The sequence below is a fragment of the Anser anser genome (assembly GCF_964211835.1).
Source record: "Anser anser genome assembly, chromosome: 20".
Lineage (NCBI taxonomy): Eukaryota > Metazoa > Chordata > Aves > Anseriformes > Anatidae > Anser > Anser anser.
In genome coordinates, this window is record NC_139741.1 from 8,233,778 (window position 1) to 8,254,380 (window position 20,603).

The 20,603-nt window shown below is 56.2% G+C and overlaps 1 protein-coding gene across 4 annotated transcripts in view; it reads right to left on the reverse strand.

Moving 5' to 3' along the window:
• Positions 1–2,336: 2,336 nt before the first annotated feature.
• ATP2A3 (ATPase sarcoplasmic/endoplasmic reticulum Ca2+ transporting 3) overlaps positions 2,337–20,603 on the reverse strand; it is a 44,432-nt gene continuing 26,165 nt past the window's right edge. The window contains exons 9-22 of one of the 4 annotated variants that reach the window (XM_083806231.1): positions 18,447–18,535; positions 16,521–16,623; positions 16,059–16,190; positions 14,610–14,735; positions 13,216–13,434; positions 12,394–12,729; positions 12,103–12,323; positions 11,205–11,407; positions 11,034–11,119; positions 10,380–10,513; positions 10,034–10,151; positions 9,357–9,474; positions 7,389–7,461; positions 2,337–3,953 (exon numbers count right to left, since the gene is read on the reverse strand). In XM_083806231.1, coding sequence (XP_083662357.1) covers positions 3,878–3,953; positions 7,389–7,461; positions 9,357–9,474; positions 10,034–10,151; positions 10,380–10,513; positions 11,034–11,119; positions 11,205–11,407; positions 12,103–12,323; positions 12,394–12,729; positions 13,216–13,434; positions 14,610–14,735; positions 16,059–16,190; positions 16,521–16,623; positions 18,447–18,535 — 2,034 coding nt within the window. In that variant the 3' untranslated portion in view covers positions 2,337–3,877. Of the gene's footprint in view, positions 3,954–7,388; positions 7,462–9,356; positions 9,475–10,033; positions 10,152–10,379; positions 10,544–11,033; positions 11,120–11,204; positions 11,408–12,102; positions 12,324–12,393; positions 12,730–13,215; positions 13,435–14,609; positions 14,736–16,058; positions 16,191–16,520; positions 16,624–18,446; positions 18,536–20,603 lie in introns of all 4 variants that reach the window. The other 3 variants (XM_083806230.1, XM_083806233.1, XM_083806232.1) reach the window with 3 other exon arrangements.

The window sequence follows — 20,603 nt, forward strand, 5'->3', positions numbered from 1 at the left end:
GAAATTTAGTGGAAAAATATCTCTTGTATAACAAAATAGGAAACCTCGTTTTTCTCAGTTCTATCCCCTCCTCCCCCCCACCCCAGATTGAATGATTTACCTTTTGCTACAAAGCACGAACTCATTTTTCTATATCAGGCTGTTCAGGCATCCCATAATGAACCCCGAAGCACATTCCCAGCCCGAAGCCACCCAGCGAGGGCTTGCTGCTTGCCTCCCCTGGGTCCCACGTGCCTGCACGGACCCAGCAGCACCCACGGCTGGGACAGCAGCCCGCGGTACCTGAGCCCCCATCACTGCTGGTCCCTGCAGATTTCGGCTTGTTTAATGCCCTGCTCCTACCAAAAGCTGAGTGGCACCGAGAAGGCAGGTCCAGGGAGCACAGCTGACCCCCTGCATCCCCTTCCTCACTGCAGCCAGTAACCCAAAAAGCCCCTGTGAGCTCTGCACGGGGTGAAGTCCTGCTCCATCATCCCACAGACCCCTCCACAAAGTGCCACTGCACAGGGGCAAAGAAGAAAAAGCCCAGGTGGGACTGAGCAGGGACATCCAACCCTCGGGCACCTTGAGTAAAAGACAGTGGCCAGGCTAGGACCAAAAACCACAGTAAAGCCCAGGAGTTGGTGCTGGGAACGGCTGCGTTGGAGCACCAGGAGCGATGCGATGCTGAGGGGACTGAACTCAGCACCGCCTCCCACCAGTCGGGCCAGCGCCACCCGGCACTAGACTCGTGCACCCACCGGCCTTGGGGCACCAAGAATCTCTGAAATCACACGGGGTCAGTCTCCAGACCCTGAGCAGAAGACGCAAGGTGCTGAGTCTCTCGCTGATGCTTTTTCCCTTCCCACCGCACCCCCTGCCAGCACCACGAGCTCGTCCAGCCACGCCGAGGACTCATCCCCTGCCTGCCCTCAGCCGCTCGCTGCACCTAGCAGGAGAACGAAGCGCTGCAGGGGGTTATTCCTGCCCTCCGTCACCAAACACGCAGCAGTCCCCGAGGATTTGCCCTAGGCTGCCTCCTTGGGCAGGCTGCTGGGTGACACAGCCGCTCCGTGACAGGCGCCGTGCTGGGACCCCAGGGTTTGCACAAGCACCCAGCGGGGGGCACACGCACCACACACACCTGCTTTGCTGCTTGTCCTGCCCCTTCACCGAGCAGAAAGGAAATGTAAGCACGTCTGCGGCTATTTTATTAGCAGAGCTGAACTCCGAGCATCTGTCGCCATGGGGTGGAAGCTGACCCCGGGGGATGAGCAATTAAAGGGTGGGCGGGAAGAGAGAGATGTGAGAGATGTGGTTCAGCTGGTGGGAAGGGAAATGGGACACCTGCTCCGGCACGGGTTTCCTGCACCCACCACCTCATTTTTAGATGGATCTAGAGGTTTACAAGGAAAAGGCAAACGCAATTTGCTGCTGCCTGGGCCACAGCTCTGTTTTCTCACCCGCGATGTCGGGGGTTTGGTACCTCCTGGTACAGCCGTCGATGCTAAAATAACCCAAGCCTGTCTGCTCTGCTAACAGTAAAATAGCCTGAATGCGACCTCTCTTCCCATTGCCTTTCTGCTAGTGGATTCAGGGGATGTCTGCGCCTATTACCCCCCTCTCTCTGGTGTCAGAGGAGACCACACAAAAACCACCAGCAGGAATATAATAATGAGTTAAAATTTCATGATTTCATCTCTCTAAGCGTGTACCTGAACCCGACCTCCTGAGAGAGCCCAAGGCAGAGACACCCGCCCATCACTCGGTACCCCTTACTGGGATTTTTCCGCAAGAAACCCTTCCAAACATGTCCACATTTAGGTAGGATTAATAATCCCACATCCATGAGTGGTGTAAGGCAGGCGGTGCCATGCAGGACTGAGCAGGTCCCCGCAAGCACAATGGATGGATGGACAGATGGGTGGATGGATGGACGGACGGACAGAGGCAGACACATCTCAGAGAGGCCAGTGGGGCAGCTGAAAGCCCCACTGGGAGCAAATGGACCGGGCTGGGGTGCTCTAAATTGGATCCACCCTCTCCCAGATCTATTTCCAGCCCCAGGGAAACATGGAAACAAACCTCCTCTGACGTCCCTGAGCTGGTACCGGTTGGGTCCTGGATGCAATTCCTGCTGGTTATTTCCCTGAACAGAGAGCTGGAGGTGATCTGTACCAAACCAAGGTGAAATCCACCCATTTGGAGAAGGGCAAATCCCACTTTTATTTTATTAGGCAGTACCTGGGGCATGCCCTGCTCCTCTGTGCTGGGCTGAGTCTCGTTCATGGGAAAATCGCCTTTAAAAAGAAATTGGTTGCCCCCATGGGATCACCAATGAACTCAATTAGACATAGTATGTTTGAAAAATAAAACTTCTTCAAGACAAAGTATAATAATATCTTTAAAAAATCAGCAACAACCTTCTTCTAACCACAGAGTAACTATAAAGACCTTTTTAAAGAGCTCCATATTAAAATTTCTTGAATACATTATATATTAAATACAGTAACAACATTTCATGCAAGGTTTTCTGTACAAGTAGATCAGCTCAGTAGTATAACAATTCTGTACATTCCCATTGGTCTGGGGGCTCTGCTCATCTTCTTCAATGCTGGTGATGGAGAAAAGAAAGGAAGGATGACTTTTGGCACGTACTGTCCAGAGAAAGATGCACTCTTGCCCACATGAAAGAGGAACAAGAAAAGCGCCGGAAGCTTTTAAGAGGCAAAAAAAGTAAAATAAAAACCCCAACGGCAAAGAGCAAAATGCTATCCCAAAACCTGGCCCTAGTGCTGCTGCTTCCTCCAAGCTGGGATTTAAGAGAAAGCAAAGGCAGAAGTCCGGCTAGCCCAACACCGTCAGGAGGGATCGCGGGGAAAAGCGAGGAAGGCAGGAGGGAGCCCTCGGGGGGCTGGAGAAGAAACCACCCCCGGCAGCTTCCCTGCTGGGTCCCCTCCTGGCCCCCAGCAGCAAGATCCCAGGAGGAAACACTCGAGCTGGTGCCCTACAAAAGGGAAGCCATGAAAACACCAGTCCCAGAGGAGGACTACGCTACGTCCGAGCATGCATTCACTGCCGCCTTGGGGGCAGCTCACCGGTGCCAAGGCTGTGCTGTCCCCTAAAGCAGAGAACACGAGCTCACGGCTCTCCCAAGATCTTAAGCTCTACACACTACTCCTGCCAGGGAAATAATTGAAAATCAACCGAGTGAAGGGAGCGTGGCCAGGAGCGAGCATCAGACATGAGGAAAGCCATTGGGCTCATCCCCGCGCTGTGCCTGGAGCGGGCGCCTCTGCGGGAGGCTGGCTTTGACTTAGCCACTGCAGGGGGGACCTCAGGGGGCATCAGGGGGAGGACGGGCAAGCCGCCACCTCGCTTTGGTGTGGGATGAACCTGAGAAGGAGCAGGGCTTTCCACGGCGCAGGGATCACGGACAGGGAGATCTCCAGCCTCCACCGAACACGCAGCTGTGAGAGCCTCAAGGCCACCAGCACCCGGCCTCACGACTACCTTCAGGCCATCACCGCATGCCCCCCTGCCCGTCCCTCTGGCTGGGCAGCGCACAGACCCCACAGCACCCCGGCGACCCCCCGTGAAGGATGCCTTGACTGAGCTCGCTCCGCCAGGGCGAAGATTTGAAAAAGGGGGGTCTCAAATTTTGCAGGAAGAAATCCCCAAGGAAGAGCGTTGCGATGACCCTGTGGCCCATGTATAGCTCCATCCCCAAACCCTACGCCAGATGTCCAGTAATTGCACTGTTATGTACAGGAAAAAGAAAGCTACGAAACAAAACAAAAATCGGTATTTTTCTTTTCGACGATTCACCCGCATTTGTCTGGTAGTCGGACACATGCATGTCCTGCTGGCTTCTAGCGATGGTCACGCATGCAAGACTTCAGTCCGAGTTACAAGTTAGGGGTCCTTTAGCTAAGAGCGCCTCCTTCGTGTCGTTCATTTCTTGTCCTCTTCTCCTAAAACGAAGAAAAATGAGAGAAGACAAAGTATTGGCAGGGGGTTGGAAGCACAGCAGCTCCCCACTTCTGGTATCAAGAGAGGTTCCTTCCTGCTTGGGCTGTGCGAGGAGGAGGAGGATGGTCCCTAGGGGAGGAAGGGCTCAGCCTAGGGAAGAGGGACGAGCCAGAGGCAGGCAGCTGGGGACAGGACGGGACGGGACAGGACGGGACGGGACGGGACGGGACAGGCAGGACCCCTCGGTCTCGCCCCTAGGGAAAGCAGAGCAGGAGGCTCTGCTCTGCCTCCCCCGCTGCGTCCCACCACCATCCTGGTGGATGGATGGACGCTGCTCAGCGCTACGCATTTACATCCACGTACACCTCCAGGACAACGAGCAAGGACCATGCTACCCATCGCACTTCTTGGCCCCGGGATTTTGCAGGCGCAGCTCTGTGATGCTAAATAAATCCATTTTCCTGCTCGGGAAACTGAGGCACAGCTAGCAGGCGAGACGGCTCCAGTCCATGGATGCTTAGCAGAAAGCACAGGAGCAAATCTAAAGCCTGGGACTGCCACAGCCCCAGGGCTGCCCTCCTCCTTCGGCCTGAGCTCATGGGAGCAGGCTGCAGACCTCAACTCACACCCACCTGATCCCCAATTTTCAAGCAGCCAAGAGCAGATGATGGAGGTGGGAGAAAACCAGCTGCAAAGTCTGTGCAGCAGAGCTACTTGCATTTATTTCCTTTTTCTTCTTTATTTCTTTAAAAAAATAAATAATGACAGCACTTCCTGAGAAGAATTATACAATCCCTGCTCATGAATCTTTGGGCTGTATCCCTGTATCTCTCACCCCTGCACGTATCACCGATCACATCTCTGGTGGGCTGCTGCCACTGTCCCCTTGCCAACATGGGTCCTGCCTCACCTTACAGCCAAGGAAATGAATAAATAACGGGAGAGAAAGAAGGAAAAAACAGAACAAAAGAAAAAAACAAAACAAAACAAGCTTCTCCTCAACTTCTGCCAGAGTACCTTTCCAGCGCTGGCTGCAGGATGGGCCCTTTGCATCCCGAGAAGAAATGGATCCCATCGGCAGCGTGCCCCGGGTTGACCTGGCACCGTGCGGAGCAAGGCGGGGATGCTGCTGGAGCCCAGGGCTTGTGCTAAACCATTGCAAAACTCCCAACCCCGCTGCTCCGAGTTGCAGGGGCATTTCAGGCAGCTGGGTAGCAGGCGGTTACTTGCCAGCCGCATCGCTTCCCCCAGCTGCTTTATTTCACAGCACGGGTGTACAAAGAGGCAGGCGCGGGGCACGGATGGGGGCAGGAAGGGGACCCAGCTGCAGGGCCAACAGCAACTGTTTAACCACAGCCTCGGGCCCCTAAACCTCGGCTGATGCTCTTGGAAATGTTCCTGCAAGCAACACCCCCGGCACGCAGCGTTTCTGTAAGAACTGCAGCCAGAAACGGGTCTGGCACCTGCACAGGGCCGCTGGGACCCTGTCCCTTGCTGAGGGCTCTGCCCCAGGGACACGCTGTGGGGGCTCAGGACCACTCACATGGGGTGCTCACAATGTGCTCACACCCACCTGGATCCTGCCTCTCACCCCCACGTCCTTAAACTCCTGCAAATCTGCATCCAGCCGCCGGCAGCTCGGCTCCTCCGCGATCTGCTCTGCGCCAGGCGAGGCTCTGGGGCTGTCCCCTCGCTTTTGGCTTTACTCAGTGTGCTCCCGAAAGGGGCGATGCAGGAGGGATGCAGCCCAGTACCGATCCCTCCCTCCACCCAGGGAACTGCTGCAGCTGCAGGGCTCTAAAAATCGCACAGACCCTGCCGCAGTGGGGGAACCCACAGCAGAGACCTCGGAAGAAAGGGAAACAGCCCCCATCCCTGCCAGCTCCCTTTTGCAATGCCGGGGCAGCGGCACCGCGCGCTTCCCTCCGCTCTTCTGTTTCTAAAGTGTGTGCACGCATGCCAAAAAAAAAAAAAAAAGAACCCAAAGCAAGGCAGCAGAACCGTAAAACCCCATCCAGAGAGACTCACGCACTGAAAGGTGCAGCACTGACATCCCGTGCACACACACTACCCTACAAGGGCACGCCGGGATGCTCGGGGCGCTCGCTGCGCTCCTGCAGCAGGGACAACTCCAGGGAAAACGGGGGCTGCGGCAGCCCCTGGGCTCCCAAGGGGGTTTTAGGGACTGTAACTGTCCCCAGGGTGGGTACACGTGGGGTTTTGCTGTGGCTTTTTTGTGAGCAGACACGGAGATATCGGTCCCTGCAGCTTTTGGGCTGGCTGTGATTCAGGCTGGGATGCGGAGCACCGGTGGCAGGGACAGTGGCACGCTCACACGGCACGGCCTCCTCTGCCAAGCGCCCTCCTCTCGGGGGGACTCAGAGCACAAGGATGCCCCGGGCTTTGCAGATACGAGGGGCCCAAATCTCCCGTGGAGGTGGTGGGGACACACACAGGTGCAAGGAGCACGGTGTCACCGCCAGGGAGGGGACAGGCACCCACTGGGGACAGGGACCCGGTGGCACAGCCACCACCTTGCAGATCCTGTGAAATCAGCCAGGAGCAACACCAAAGAGCTGCGTAAGTGCCACAAAAAAAGCCAAGGTGCTCCTCGGGCAGGGGATCGCCTCGCTGCCTCGGCAGATCTGTCCCCAGAAGCGCTGCTGGGGTGCTGGGGTTTTCAGGAGCAGCACCGCTGCCATGGGCAGCTGCCGAGGGAAGCACCCGCTTCTCGACTGCCCCGGCTCTTCTTACGGCACAGATGAGCCCCTGCCACGGCTGTGCTTCCAGGCTTGGAGCCAGTGCCTGCAGTTTGTACCTCCTGAAACCCACTCGGACAAGAGACTTCTGCAAGATCCCAGCACACATGCCTGGAAACCTCCCTTTTGCACACCGCAGGGCTCACCGAGAGCAACACCCTTAAGCAGCAAATACCAAAAACATTGGGGCAAGAAGTCGTGCCATGTCCCGGTGCCAGGAGCAGAAACCTCCAAGGGCCAGAGGTGGATGCGGGCAGCGACCTGCACCCTGCCTGCGAGATGGAAGCGACCTGGGGCTGGGGAGAGGAACACAATACACAGAGACCACGATGAAAACCGCGAACCTCAGCTTCAAGGACAAGGAAAACCCAGTGTAATGGAAACACTGCTTATCTCAGTCTGATCAATGGAGAAACTTTTCCATGCAAAACCCGAATCAGCAGAACCCACAGCTAAATATTTGCACCCGCCAAATGACCGCCCTTGGCCACCCCTTGGGTTTTGGCCTCTCTGCTGGCAGCTGCAGGAGGTCCCAGGCTGGAGACTGTCCCCGAGCCCTGCCCTGCAGAGGGCTCAGACTGGCCCAAACTCCACGCCACCTTCACCCAGATGTGCTCTGGGTCCCCCCTCGACACGACCAAGGTTTGGCAGGGGGATCAGACCCCAGTGGACGCCCACCCTTGCTCTGGAGTCCTGCAGGTTTTCAACTGGTGCTCCCCGCTCCACGTGTTTCTTACTGTCCTGAGAATGCCTGGTAAAAAAACCACAACACCACATTTAAAAGTGGCTTTTTTTTTTTTTTCTTTTTTTAAAAAACATATCTGCCCGGAGGAAATAGGATGATGCAGGATTTTCATGATTTCTTTCAAATGAGATGCTTTAAGCATGATTTTGCCCCGTAGCCATGACTGAGTAGCTGCATCCAAACCCTTGTGGGATGAGACAGAGCGAGCCGTGAGCATGCGCACGCTGTGACCGAGGGGATGAGGGTGCTCAGAGGAGCCAGCACTGCAGGAGCAAGGCCCCGGGGGGGTGGGCAGAAGCAGGGAATACTCCAGACTGCTGTGACGGGCTTCAAAAGGATCGCACCTTCTCCAGAAACCGCCTCCAGACACCCCACTACGCTCGGAGCTGGGCTGACAGAGCCGATGCAAAGCCCTTCCTCCAACAGCGCTGGGTTGTTATAAAGGAACACAAAGTGTGGGAGCAAGAAACACTCATCCCCGGCTCACAGATGGTGGAGCGAGGACCAGGGGCATGCATGGATGAGGCAGCCAAGAACTGAACCAGCTCTCCTACGTCCCAGCCCAGTGCCACGCCGTCATTGCTGCTACACGACAACACATGCCTGGCTGATGCAAAGCATCTAGCAGCCCATCAAGAGAAGCAACAATTGAATAAAAATAACCCAGAAACGCTTTCCATCTGGTTGGTAAAGGCAAGAGCACCTCCATCTCTTGGCAGAGCCTGGCAGGATGCTGCTGTGGGCACCCCCAGTGCACTGGGACCCAGCGAGGGGCAGTGCCACCAGCCTGCAGTGTTTTCCTGCCTGCAATCATTCCCCATCCATCCTCTAAAATGCCCCAGATCCCTCCTCAGCAGGGCTGACCGCACCTGCCTTTAGCCCCAAAATGCAAGAATGGCTTCAGACGGTTTCCTTGGGTTATTGGTAGAAGGCGAAGGCAAAAGGAGAGGAATTGCTAGGATAATGGTCGCTTAAGGGGGGGAAAAAAGCCTTGGAGCAAGGCGATGATGTGGAAGGACCTCCAGCCCCTGCTCAGGTTGCTCATCTCTCCCCTAGCTACTACACTCACCCTGCAGGCAAGGATGGGGTTTTCCTGCCTTTCTCCCCACTGCTATCCCCGTCAGGTAGCAAAAGGTGGGGGACAGTAAAAAAAACACATTTAAAAATGAAAAAAAAAAGTCTGGTTTTGTAGCAAGGGGCCACCCTGTAGCAGGCACAGCGCTGCTCAGCATCCCCACATCCCTGAAAGTTTAACTCAGCCCAGAAATCACCCACAGCAGCATTTTTTTGCAAGAAATGAAAGAAGAGGATGATATCATCCTCTCAGCAGGCTGTCTAAACACACGCTGTGATTTATGGTGCATGAGAACCACTGCCCCAGTGCAAACGGACTCCTATCGTGCGTGCCCTTTGCCAGACCCCAGTGGCAGCCCCATTAAAACCAGTTTACACAGTGCCACAGCTCCCACTTGGTCTTAAAATAGACATGGCAACATGAGACAGGGACAGCCACAGAAGGGTGGAAAAGCCAAGGGAAAAAAATGAAGAATTCCTGTTGGAAACCAGTATTGGACTCCTTTTGCTTTAAAGGAAGGGATCCAGTTCCCCGAGGTTCAAGAGGAGCTGGATAAACACGTATGGCAGATTTATCTGTTGTTCCAGCTCCCGGGGAGCATTTCCAGCAGACCTGAGCATCAACTGCTCTGCCTGGCGTGGCAGCTGGGGAGGAAGGGGGTTGGAGGAAAAGGCCCTTTTTGGCAGCTGGGAAAGCGGGGTGCAGGGATGTGCAGGCACAGACACCACATCAGCAGGGGGCACGGGTGAGGCGCCCACCAGGCCATCGCCTGCCCAAGCAAAGCGCCATGGAGCCAGCAGCAAAGCACCATGCAGACCCTGCTCACCGTCCAGGTGGTTGCGGGACAGGTACTTGAGTCCTTCATCGAGCAGGATAACGGGCAGGGAGATTTTCAGCACCACCACCCACTGCGGCCAGCTCAGGGGGGTGACCTGGAAGATGAGCTGTGAGGCAGAAAAGGATTTGACGTGTTAATAGGGAAGGAGACGGGATTTCCTTTTGTTTAAAAGACTAGCTTCTGTCGCATGACACAGATTGAGAAAAAAATTGTCCCTGGCATAAGGAGGGATTTCTTCAAGAAATGATCCCAAGAAGGGTCAAAAATGATGCCCCTCACTTCTCCCTCCCATGGGAAAAGTGAAGCACAAGCTAGGACTGGGTGCACATGGTCATGCAGGTGCTCAGCAGCAGCACAAGGGAGAATGCCAGCTCCTGGGAGCAGTGACCCTCTCGATGTCACACACCCTTGGGAATTAATTGAGATTGGACTGCAAAGGGAGGCAATGCCTCCAAAAGGGGCTGAGCCACCTCCTGGAGGTAGCTACACAGCTTCGCCTTGACTGGAAGGAGAGAATCTGACTTGTTGGGGCTTGGTGACTCCCAGTTCCTGTGCTGGTTTGAGTCACAGGACCTGGCCCCGAGGGCACTCCAGACCCCAAGAAGACATCCTCGCCTGCAAGCAGAGCCCGCAGGCTGCATGCGGAGATGGCACAGAGTACTCACGGGCATGGGCTTGACGTAGAGGATGAAGAAGTGCAGAGCCATGGACATGACGATGGCCCCCAGCAGCCAGATGTTGAGCCACGGGGGCATCCGCAGCAGCGACTGGTTCTCAGAGACACTGCGAAAGCAAGGGGACAGCGTTGGTGCAAAAAGCCTCCAGGTCCCCACACAGCCCAGCTCCTTGCTCTTCCAGGCTGTTCAGCTTCAGGCTTTGCCATCATTTGGATCCAGACACCCAACAGAATGGCTCTGCTGAGCCAGAACAAAGCCCTTGGCCACTGACAGATGCCTCAAGAGACCCTACAAGAAATGAGTTGTGTGCAGCACAATCCTGTGATCTCCCCACCTGTTCAGAGCGTTGCACATCTCGATCGTCACCAGCACGGACAGAGCCATTGTGGTCGGGTATCGGGACTCAAAGATTTCACAGTCAACTCCTTCGAAGATGGGGTTGTCCTCGGTGCACCTCATGAAGTTCCTCTGCCAGCACAGGAAACCGCTCGTAAGGAGCTGGTGGTAGGGGAAGGCAGGAAAGGGGAGGAAGGAGGCGACTGCTTGCGGGCAGCTGGGGAACTTTATCAGGGCCACCATTAGACATCCCACAGTTCGGAACAATTGACAAAATGTCCTCGGCTTCTGTGTGTTTTGGCTGCACCATGGCTTAGAGATTTTCATGGGTGGTTAATAGGGTGCTTGGGCACACACACGTCTCCAGCAAAAACCCTTTTCCACTGCACATCACATTGGGGTGAGTTGGCACACAGTTCCCCACTACCCCATTCAGAGATCGCAATGCAATAACTGACCCCGCTCAACGTGGGTTTGGGACCACTTTCAGCTTCTTGGGATCAATTTCCCCCCCCATGCTAGTCACTAACAGAGGCGAGGCTGGAAACAAGGCCCCGAGGGGGTAAATTTCTTTCCTGAACAATTTTTCCATCAGGAAGGTGGGAACGTCACAACCACAGACAAATGGAGGCAGGGGAAGACCCCAACTCACCAGCTGATGAAAGGAGACCTGCGGCCCCTCGGCATCGTACAGGAACCACCAGGTAGCTGCGCCCACTGTGGCCAGTCCCACGTACACTGTGGCCAAGAGAGAGATCCCTCAGCTGGAGCCCCCACCACAGCCCCCTCGACCCAGCCTCATCCCCCACCCGCCGGGGCTCACCTCCGATGGCCAGGTAGCGAAAAAAGAGCCAGCCGCTGATGAGGGGCTCCTTGGGGTTGCGGGGCAGCTTGTCCATGATGTCCAGGTCCGGGGGGTTGAAGCCCAGCGCGGTGGCCGGCAGCCCGTCCGTCACCAGGTTCACCCACAGCAGCTGCACGGGGATGAGGGCCTCGGGCAGGCCCAAGATGGCCGTCAGGAAGATGCTGCAGGGGGAAAGCACCAGAAGCTGAGTTAGACGAGCTCCGGGGACAGCCAGAGAAAGTGTGCGGTGTGAGGGGAGAGCAAGCAGGAACACCAAGTCCAAATGAACATTCATGCAAAGCTCTGAGGATGAATTCGTGACCCCCAAGTCAGCAGCCTGCAAGCCTGGGCTGAGTTTTGCAGCTATGATTATTTTTGCTGGTAAAATGCGCTTTGCAGCTGAAAGGAAACCATTGAGCTCCTCCCTGCAGCCACACGTTCCCGAACATCCCCAACACACACTCAGAGGGTGGGGAAGCCCTGGCACACGCTGCCCAGACAGCTTGGGGATGTCCCATCCCTGGATGTGTTCAAGGCCAGGCTGGATGAGGCCCTGAGCAACCTGGTCTGGTGAGTGGCTTCCCTGCCTATGGCAGGGGGTTGGAACTAGATGATTTTTGAGGTCCCTTCCAACCCAGGCCATTCTACGATCCTATGAAATGCAAGGGCAAAAGATGCTCGAGCTCTCCCTGCCCTCTGCAGGGCTGCACCCGCGCTGCAGGGAATGGCACGGAATGGCCGGCAGGGACAGGGACAGGACCTGGTGAGGAGGGCATTGGTGCCATCTGGTGCCACCACCCTACACACGAACACCTGCACCCGCCTCAGGTATCCAAACCCATGTCCCCATCGCTGCTCCCTGGCATGAGGTGCTCACCAAACGACCTCCCCGACGTTGGAGGAGATGAGATAGCGGATGAACTGCTTCATGTTGTTGTAGATGGCCCTGCCCTCCTCCACGGCCGACACAATGGTGGAGAAGTTGTCGTCCGACAGCACCATCTCAGCAGCCGACTTGGCGACGGCCGTGCCGGACCCCATGGCGATGCCGATCTCAGCTTTCTTCAGGGCTGGGGCATCGTTGACGCCATCACCCGTCTGCATGGAGCCGTAATTAAAGGGGTGCGAGGGAAGGGGCTGGGCAGGGAGGAGGAGGCCGGGGACTCACCATGGCGGTGATCTCGTGGAAGGACTGCAGGTACTCGACGATGCGGGACTTGTGCGCTGGCTCCACGCGGGCGAAGCAGCGGGCGTCACGGCACGCCTGACGCTGGGCCTCGGGGGACAGCTCGTCGAACTCCCGGCCCGTGTAGGCCTTGCCGGCCACGTCCTCATTCTCCGAGAAGATGCCGATGCGGCGGCAGATGGCCACCGCCGTGCCCTTGTTGTCGCCGGTGATCATGATGACGCGGATGCCGGCCTTGCGGCACATCTCGATGGAAGAGGTGACCTCCTTGCGGGGGGGGTCCAGCATCCCCACGCAGCCTACGAAGGTCAGGTTGGTCTGGGGGAGGACAGCACAGACCACATTAAACCCCAAGAGAATGCAGCCACATCCCTCTGCACCATGAAACCGTCCCAGGCATAGCGATCCCAGGGCACCTGGGGACTTCTCAGGGGAGGAAACCCTTGGGACATGTCCTGTCAATGGATACACCCCATAATCCCAATGCAAGAGGATGCTCCCACCCCCTCCAGTGCTCCTCGCATGTTTCTACTCTGCTCCCATCCCTCCTGGAGGTCCCCAGACCCCTCTTGGCAACCACCCCCACAGGGATGAACGCCTGATGGGACGGCGCCATTGGCTTTGGGATGAGCCTCACTGCATGCAGCTCTGCAACAGGGTTTGCAGAGAAAGAGCTGAGCTACCTCACCACCTGGCACCACTGGGGAAACCAAGGGAGAAAACACTGCTGGGGCAGCTGGAAGGGGGTGGGAGTACTTTGGGAATAAGGAGAAGAGCCCCTGGTGCCAGCCGGTCACTGCCTACCTCGTAGTGGATGAAGGCGGCGGAGTCGTGGAGCTGCATGGTCTCCCTGCGGACAGGCGAGTCATGGGTGGCCAGGGCCAGGCAGCGCAGCGTGTCGATGCCCATGCCCCAGTCCCGGATCCGGCTCAGGATCTTCTCCCGCACCGGGGTGGTCAGCGGGACCCGGGCCGTGCCCACGCGGACGTGGGTGCAGCGCTCAATCACGCTCTCCGGGGCGCCCTGGGGAGGAGCGGGGGCTCAGGAGGTGCCTGCTGGGGGATCACTGCTGGTCCCCCACTCTCATCACCCCAGCACAAAGAACCTTTGTGTACAGGGGATAAATCCTGCCACGGGCAGAGCAACACCCCCTGCGTGCGAGCCTGGGAGCAAAGTGTGAACAAGGGATGGACACTACGGGAATACGAGCCCGGAGATGGTGCATCTCCTGCCAGCACTGCGCCACGGTGCAGGGAGGCACAATGTTTGGGAAAAAGAAGGAAATCTCCCCAAATGTGAGCACGCATGCATCCTGGCAGCACGGCGCACTAGATGGCAGCCTTGACACGAGCACACAGCCGGGAAGGGGGAAGGATGAAGCCATATCGGGTGGCTTGGGATCTGCATGGGATCTGCTCCGTGGGGATCAGCCTCGCTCCTGCCAGCCCCCCGGCTGCCCATGACGCTCCCACCCTGCTGTCCCCAAAGGGGTGAAGGCAGGAGGGCCCTGCCAAAAATACGTGCTCCCCGCAGGATGCTCAGCGGGTGCTTGCAATGCCTTTGTGATTTAGGAAAACAGAGCCTTTAGCACCACAGCATCTCACCCTGTCCCTTTTTGACCCTGGCAAAGGTTCCCCTTTCAGATGAAACTGGCAATCCTTCCATTACTCCCCTTAAAATAAGGGGACAGGATGGCAACTCCACTCAACCCCAAACCGACCCGGAGTACAGAGATCACCCCAAAGGTCTCCGGGTGGGAACACCAGGCCACAAAGCTGCTCAGAGGCAGCAGAGTGTAATTCCTGCTGCACCTCCCCTGCTCCTTTCTCTTGGGAAGAAAATGCCCTTTAAGAACTATTTTATTTCTGGTTCCAGTGGAAAGCTGAACCCTTTGGGTATTGCTAGTGTCCGCAGGGTCCAGGCATAAAAACAAGAGCCTGACTTTTGGCCTGGGGCAGCTCCCCTGCCCCCTGGAACCAGGATGCTCAGAGGTTTTCCTCCCTCTAAACCCTTTTACTTAGTTCTTTTATTTTCTTTCCCCCCCTTTGTTTCTGCAAAGACTCCCCCCTCCCTGGCCACGCCACTTTACCCGCTGGTTAAACACATAGCAAGGCAGGAAAGAAACCCCAGAAAGCACCAAAACCTGCTGGGGTGAGCACCGAAACCTGCTGGGGCAGGTATGGGGACCTCGTCCTTACCTTGACAAACATCTTGCTGCCGGCAGAGTTGTGGCCAGGGCTGGTGGGCGTGCAGTACACCGACATGGACTTGCGGTCGCGGGAAAACTCCAGGGTGCACTCCTTCTTCATCAGCTGCTTGATCACCTGCGGGGACAGCACGGGGCTGAGCCGGGACGGCTGGGGGGCTGCCGCAAAGCAGGGAGGTGGGGGCCCCTCCCCACCCGCCGGGTGGAAAATCCCTCACCCGGGCGGTACCTCGAGGTCTGCACAGTGAGGGCTGTGTCGGCAGGCAAGGCAGGGTGCACACACACACAGGCAGGGGCATGCCGGCCGGCTCGTGCACCCTGACACCCCAAAAGCCAGGCTCTGCTATTGCCAACATTATTAGGTTTGGAAGTCAAACGCACAACAAGACAGCAGCCAGTCCTTGTCAGACCGATCCCCTTCATGCACCCACATCAGCATCGCGGCAGCTGAGCCAGCTCCTGGAAGGATGCTCCCAAAAAAGCCATTTAGAGAGCATTTGAGGACAATTTGAATTATTTTCTGGCGAGGGGAGCAGGGATGTTGATGCCTACCTTGCTCGTTGGACTTTGCGTGGCTGCACTGTTTGTGCAATTATTATTTTTTGTTGCTAGGAGGGTATGTATCATTTGCGACTGGACACAAACAGCTGTTTGCACAGGACTTTTACAGCTACTTACATCTCAATAAGTCAGCAAAGGGGTCAAAAAAAAAGAGCTTCTTTTGTGGCAAAACCTTGCAAGTTCATAGTTAAAAGGACACAGCCCTCCTTGCGACGCTGTGCGCAGGAGTGAGGTGGGCAGAGAGATGCGCAGGGAGATGTGCTGTGGTTAATCATGCAAGAAGGGGGATGCTGGCACCTGCATTTGCTGTCTGTGGATACCGCAGGCAGGCAGAGGCCAAAAACCAGCACAGGAGCAAATGGGGATGAACGCAGCGAGCACACAAGGCCGGGAGAGGCAGAGCAAAAGCGCCACGTAACGAAGCAGCTGCCGGATTGCCAACAGATGGGAAACTCCATTTTCCTCCTTAAAAAGCAGTCCAGGGATTTATGACAACCTGCTTGGACCTATCCATGGGACAAGCGGCACAACCGAGCGCCCTTCCTTTGAGCAAGCAAAGACGTGAAGAGACCTAGCAGCATGACACCAAATCCAGCTGGGAAACCAAGTGCGTCTTCACCAGGAGGACAGAGAGACCCCGGCGAGCCGGAGCAGCCAGCACTGGAGGTTCACATGAAAACCAGAGGTGTTTCCCAGAGCAAGTCCCAGGGGTGGCAGTGGGGTTTGGGTCAAGACCTCAGGGTCAGTACAAACCGGGCACAAGAGGATTTACTGAGGCTTATCCCCCCATCAGCCCAGCAATGGCACCTTTGTGCCCGATCCGTCCCTTTCTCAGCCCAAGTGGCCATGGCTCATCCCCAAGCCCTCCCTCCCTGCTCACCGAATTGCAGGCGTTGGCTCGCTCCACCTTGGAGAGTTTGCTGGTGTCAGTGTCGAAGACGTTCATCTTTTCCACCAGGCACGTCAGGGCTGTTTCAGTGGCTTCCCCCACCTTCTCGTAGACTTTTTTTGACTGGAGAGCAGGGAAAAAAACAAGCAGAGCTCAAGCTTCGGAGCACGGCCCCATAACACATCTCCAAGCCAGGATGCTGTCACTTGCCAGGTCATCCCGGAGCACGGTCCCCATGCAGGGAGGACAGGCTGAGGGTTAAACCCCAGGGATGGAGACCAGAAGGTGCCACGTCATGTTCACAGCATCCCTGCTAAGGATGGGCTGTGCTTGAGGGCATGAAACCCTTGGGCATCCATCGCAAGAGGCAAATCTCCACTGATTTTACCCCAAAAAGACATGAAGGGAAGGGAAAAGCAGGTCAGGAGCCCATAGTGACCCAGCCTCACACACCTCGTTGTAGTCCAGCGAGGAGTCGTTGCAGAGCGCGCAGATGGTGGCCAGCTCCACCAGCCCGTCGTACTGCCCGCACCACACCGGCTGCTCTTCCTTCAGGCTGCGGGAGGAAAGCAACGGCTCAGAGCCTGACGCTTCGCCCGGCCACGCGACAAATACTGCTTAGCTTCTCCCCACATAGCCTGAGTAAAATATTCTGCAGAGAGGGGGAAAGAGCCTGCGTAAGGCTCAGGGCACGGCGATAAACGCTTGGGTTCTCGTTTTGTGCTTTAAGAAGTGGGGCAGGACTAGGTGCCGATAGACACAGTGAGCAAATCAACTCCTGAAATGCCCCAGAATAAAAGGGGCTGCGGAGGAATGGTAAGGACTGACGGCGGCCTTTTACAGACCTCCTGCTCCCCCTGGGTCACTGACTGGCTGGCTGTGAAAGTGACGGACCAGCAAAGAGGCAAAAAACATCACAGGGTCTCCAAGTGCTCTGTGCCCGGAGGAGCTACAGGACCTGCAGCGTGTCCCTTCTCCTCCCTGCTCCATGGAGGGCACCCGAGGGAGACAAATTTCACAACAGCACCGCTGGGGCCGTTTCTGAGCAGGCAACAAAATGTTGCCTCGGGTGAGGGCTTCAGAAGCAGCAGCCCTGTGCTATGTACAGGAGCACAAACGTGTCTGGAAGCAAGCAGCACTGAAGTTGGATGCTCCTCCTTGCCCGCCTGCTGCCCGATGGTGGAAACAGCCGCGGAGATTTTCAGGGGAAGCGAAAAATGATCCGGGCTCGAGGAGAGGTAACTGCAGGTTAGGGCTGTGCAAACCCAGCCGCTCGCCCGCTCGCTGGAAAAATAATTTGTCAGGCATTTATTAGGATCAGTTTATTCCACTGCTGGTTCCCAATGGAAAGAACATTTTGGAGCCCTTCTTACAGCTCGGGAGCGGAAAACAGGGAGCGGCCAAGAAAATCTGAAAAATCTGTTTGCACAGGGACGAAAGCACTTTGGGCTGCATTTTGGTGTTTGAGAAAGCAGAAACATTTGGGATGTTTTTTGCAGTGTGTGATGCCCTGGAGAGAGCTGGGAAGGGATTGGGGAACATGCCTGTCGCTGGCTATCCTTGCCTGGAGCTGGGTTGGACCCACGCTGGGAAAGGCATTGGCCAAAGCGCTGCTGCCCCGGTGCCGTGAAAGAACCCGAAAAAAGGGTCACTGCAGCTGCAGAGGGGACCAGACCCCAGCACAGCTCCTCGGTCCTTATTTAAGTGAAATGCAATGATTAATACCAACTTATGACCTGGCTCACTTTTTAATGGAGATTCTTACTGAAGGATCAAATTGGCTTTATAAATATTCATGAAATTAACTCTGAGGCTACAATGAAGTGCAGCCGCTGCACAGCTCAGCCGAGGGGAGCACAGCAAGGATGCGTCAGGAGGCATCTCCCCACACCAGGAGGCATCTCCCCATGCCAGGGAGAAAACCTGGGGAGTTCAGAGAAGCTTTTTGCCTCCCCCAGATCCTCCCTGGATTCCCTGCACTGATTTCATCTTCTCCTGGGAAAAATAACCATGCTCCCTAAAACACATAGTTCCTTCCCGGAGGGATGCAGCGGGGGCAGAAGGGTGCCCGGTTTGACCCACAGACAAGCTCAAAACAGGCTGGGGAAGCTCTGATGGGAGAGGCAACGGCTGAAAACGGCTTCTCCCAGCTGCCACCGAAAGTGAGGAGCACGAGGAGCAGCCACCCTCTGCTTGCAAGCCCAACATGGCTGAAAACCAGCGCCCAGCTGGGGTTTCCATGTGCAGTTCTCAGTGTGGCTGTGAAATGATAGCAAAAGCCCAGATTTCTCCCAGCCGCAAGGGGTGAGGCTGGGGTCCCCCCGATGTGGCCATCAGCTCAGCCCTGCCCCATGTCCCCACGGCGGGCACCGTACTCACATCTGTCCCTCGGGGGCGTAGGTGGAGCCGGTGATGCTGAACTCGTGCAGGCTGCACTGGGTGCCCTCCACCTTCTCCATAATGAACATCTGCAAGGGGGACAGGCGGACATGCAGCGTTAGGTGGCGATTTTTGGGTGCCCACCACTCCCCAAATCCTCCCAGCTTTCACGCCCGCCTCATCCAGCGATTCCTGCCTGTCGCAGAGGAGCGGGGCCAAGCCAGCTTCTTAGCAGCCACCTCTGCTTTTCTCGGAGCAGGGGTCATATCCCTCCTCCTGCCCCGGGAAGGGAAGGATCAGGCCAGCTGCAAGCTTTGGGACTGGGCTCCCCGCACCGCCCCCTCTCCAGCCAGCTCCCGGCCACCGGCTCGCCCGGCGCGCTCCTGGGGTTACGGCCCGGTTAATAAAGCCCCGGGGAGTTGTAAAAGTCCCACACGCTCCAATTTTAGTGATTTTTGCCTTTCAAATGCCTCCCAGGCACTCCCTTGCCATTACAGTGAGAGCAATGAAACAAATAAAAAATGAAAATGTCATAAAAATCCGCCTCTCCCCAAACTCCCCTCGGCTCTGTCCCAGCACATCCCATGCTCTGGGGCAGCTCCCGGCACCAGCAGTGCCGTCGGCATCGCCTCCAGCACCAGCAGCACCCGACCCAGCCGGGGCAATGGCTCAGCAACGCTGCTGGCTGCCTAATCATTATTTATGTCCCACGCCGGAGCCAAAAACTAACATAATTAGCAAAGAGAATTGGTTTGATGAATGCATGTCCCCAGCCATGGGGGAGCAATGCCCTCCTCGATCTGCTTGGTGGCTTGTGAAAGTGGTGCAGGGACAATTGTCCTTCATCTCCAGATGATTCAGTTAAACCCTTCCCACGAGCCATCATCAAGTCACAGCTGCATTTAGGACACCGCCTGCTGTGATGCTTGCCCTGTGGCTGAGCACCATCAGGCACCCATCTCCCCAGGAACAGCATCTCTGAATCATTTCATCCAAGACACTGAAAATCTCTCTCTTTTTGGCTTTTAATCCCTCAGGAGAAAATACCTCCCTGGAAAGCCACACTACCACGGTGCAGTCACACCTCATCAATTCCGCAAACTCAAAACATGGCATTTCATCAGAGATGCAGAGGTGGTGGGATGAGGAAACCTTGCACGTGGAAACCTTCGCAAGCTGCCACACGTCATACAGGGCAAATTAAATATTTTGGCTCCACTCTGATGCAGTAAGTGTGGGGCCAGGTGGGACTTCGTGCTGCCAGCACGGTACTGCTAGGGGCACCCCGGGCACTGCTCACGTGTCCAAATTTAGGGTGCTCCCCATCTCAACAATTCTTCCCCGTTTATTTTCCTCTGCTCATCTGAGATGCTCACCAGCAGGAGGAAGCGCTGTGCGCTGGAGAAGGCAGCAGGCATCGCTCAGCACCAGCAATGCAGCAGCTCCACGTGCCGCCCACGCTCCCTCCAGCAACCAACAAAGGTTAATTCCTTATTATTATCAATTATTGTTGCTATGATTTTTAAGGCTCCATTTCTGAAACGGCATTTTAAATCAGCCAGGAGGAATTCACCTGGGCCTGACCTTCTCCCAGACTGGAAGCCAAGGTGTTTCCAGTTGAAAGCTGCAAACAACCAGCCGGTGGTTAATGGGGAGCTGGGCTGGGGTCTCAGCCCTCACATCTTGGTCACTGCATCCCTGCTCGACCCTGGGATGAAGGCAAACCCCCCGTGTCACAGAGGGGGGCTTCCTGTGCTGGGATGAGGCTGGTGCCCAGGCACACTCACATCCAAAATGAGCCACAGTCGGCACAGGGCACTCCGTGTTCAAAACGTGCATCCCATCTCCTAGGGGAATCCTTCCAAACCCAACCCAGCCTCCACAGCAGACTATCCTTTCCCTGAGCCTGTCCTCGAGGCCTCTCAGCATCCCTGAGGGGCTCTGAAGAAAATCACGAGGCAAAGGGTGGCAGAAGAGAGTTGGGGCTCCACGGGTCCTCTACCCAGGAGGCCAAGATGAGGAACATCAGAAACAGAGGCAAAGAGTGGCTGAAATTTCCCAAGTCGGAGGCTTTGGCAATGCAGAGCCTGCTCTGAGACAACACCGAAAGTGATTTTTGAAGGGGGAGCATCCTTTGTGCATTTTTGAGATGTCCAA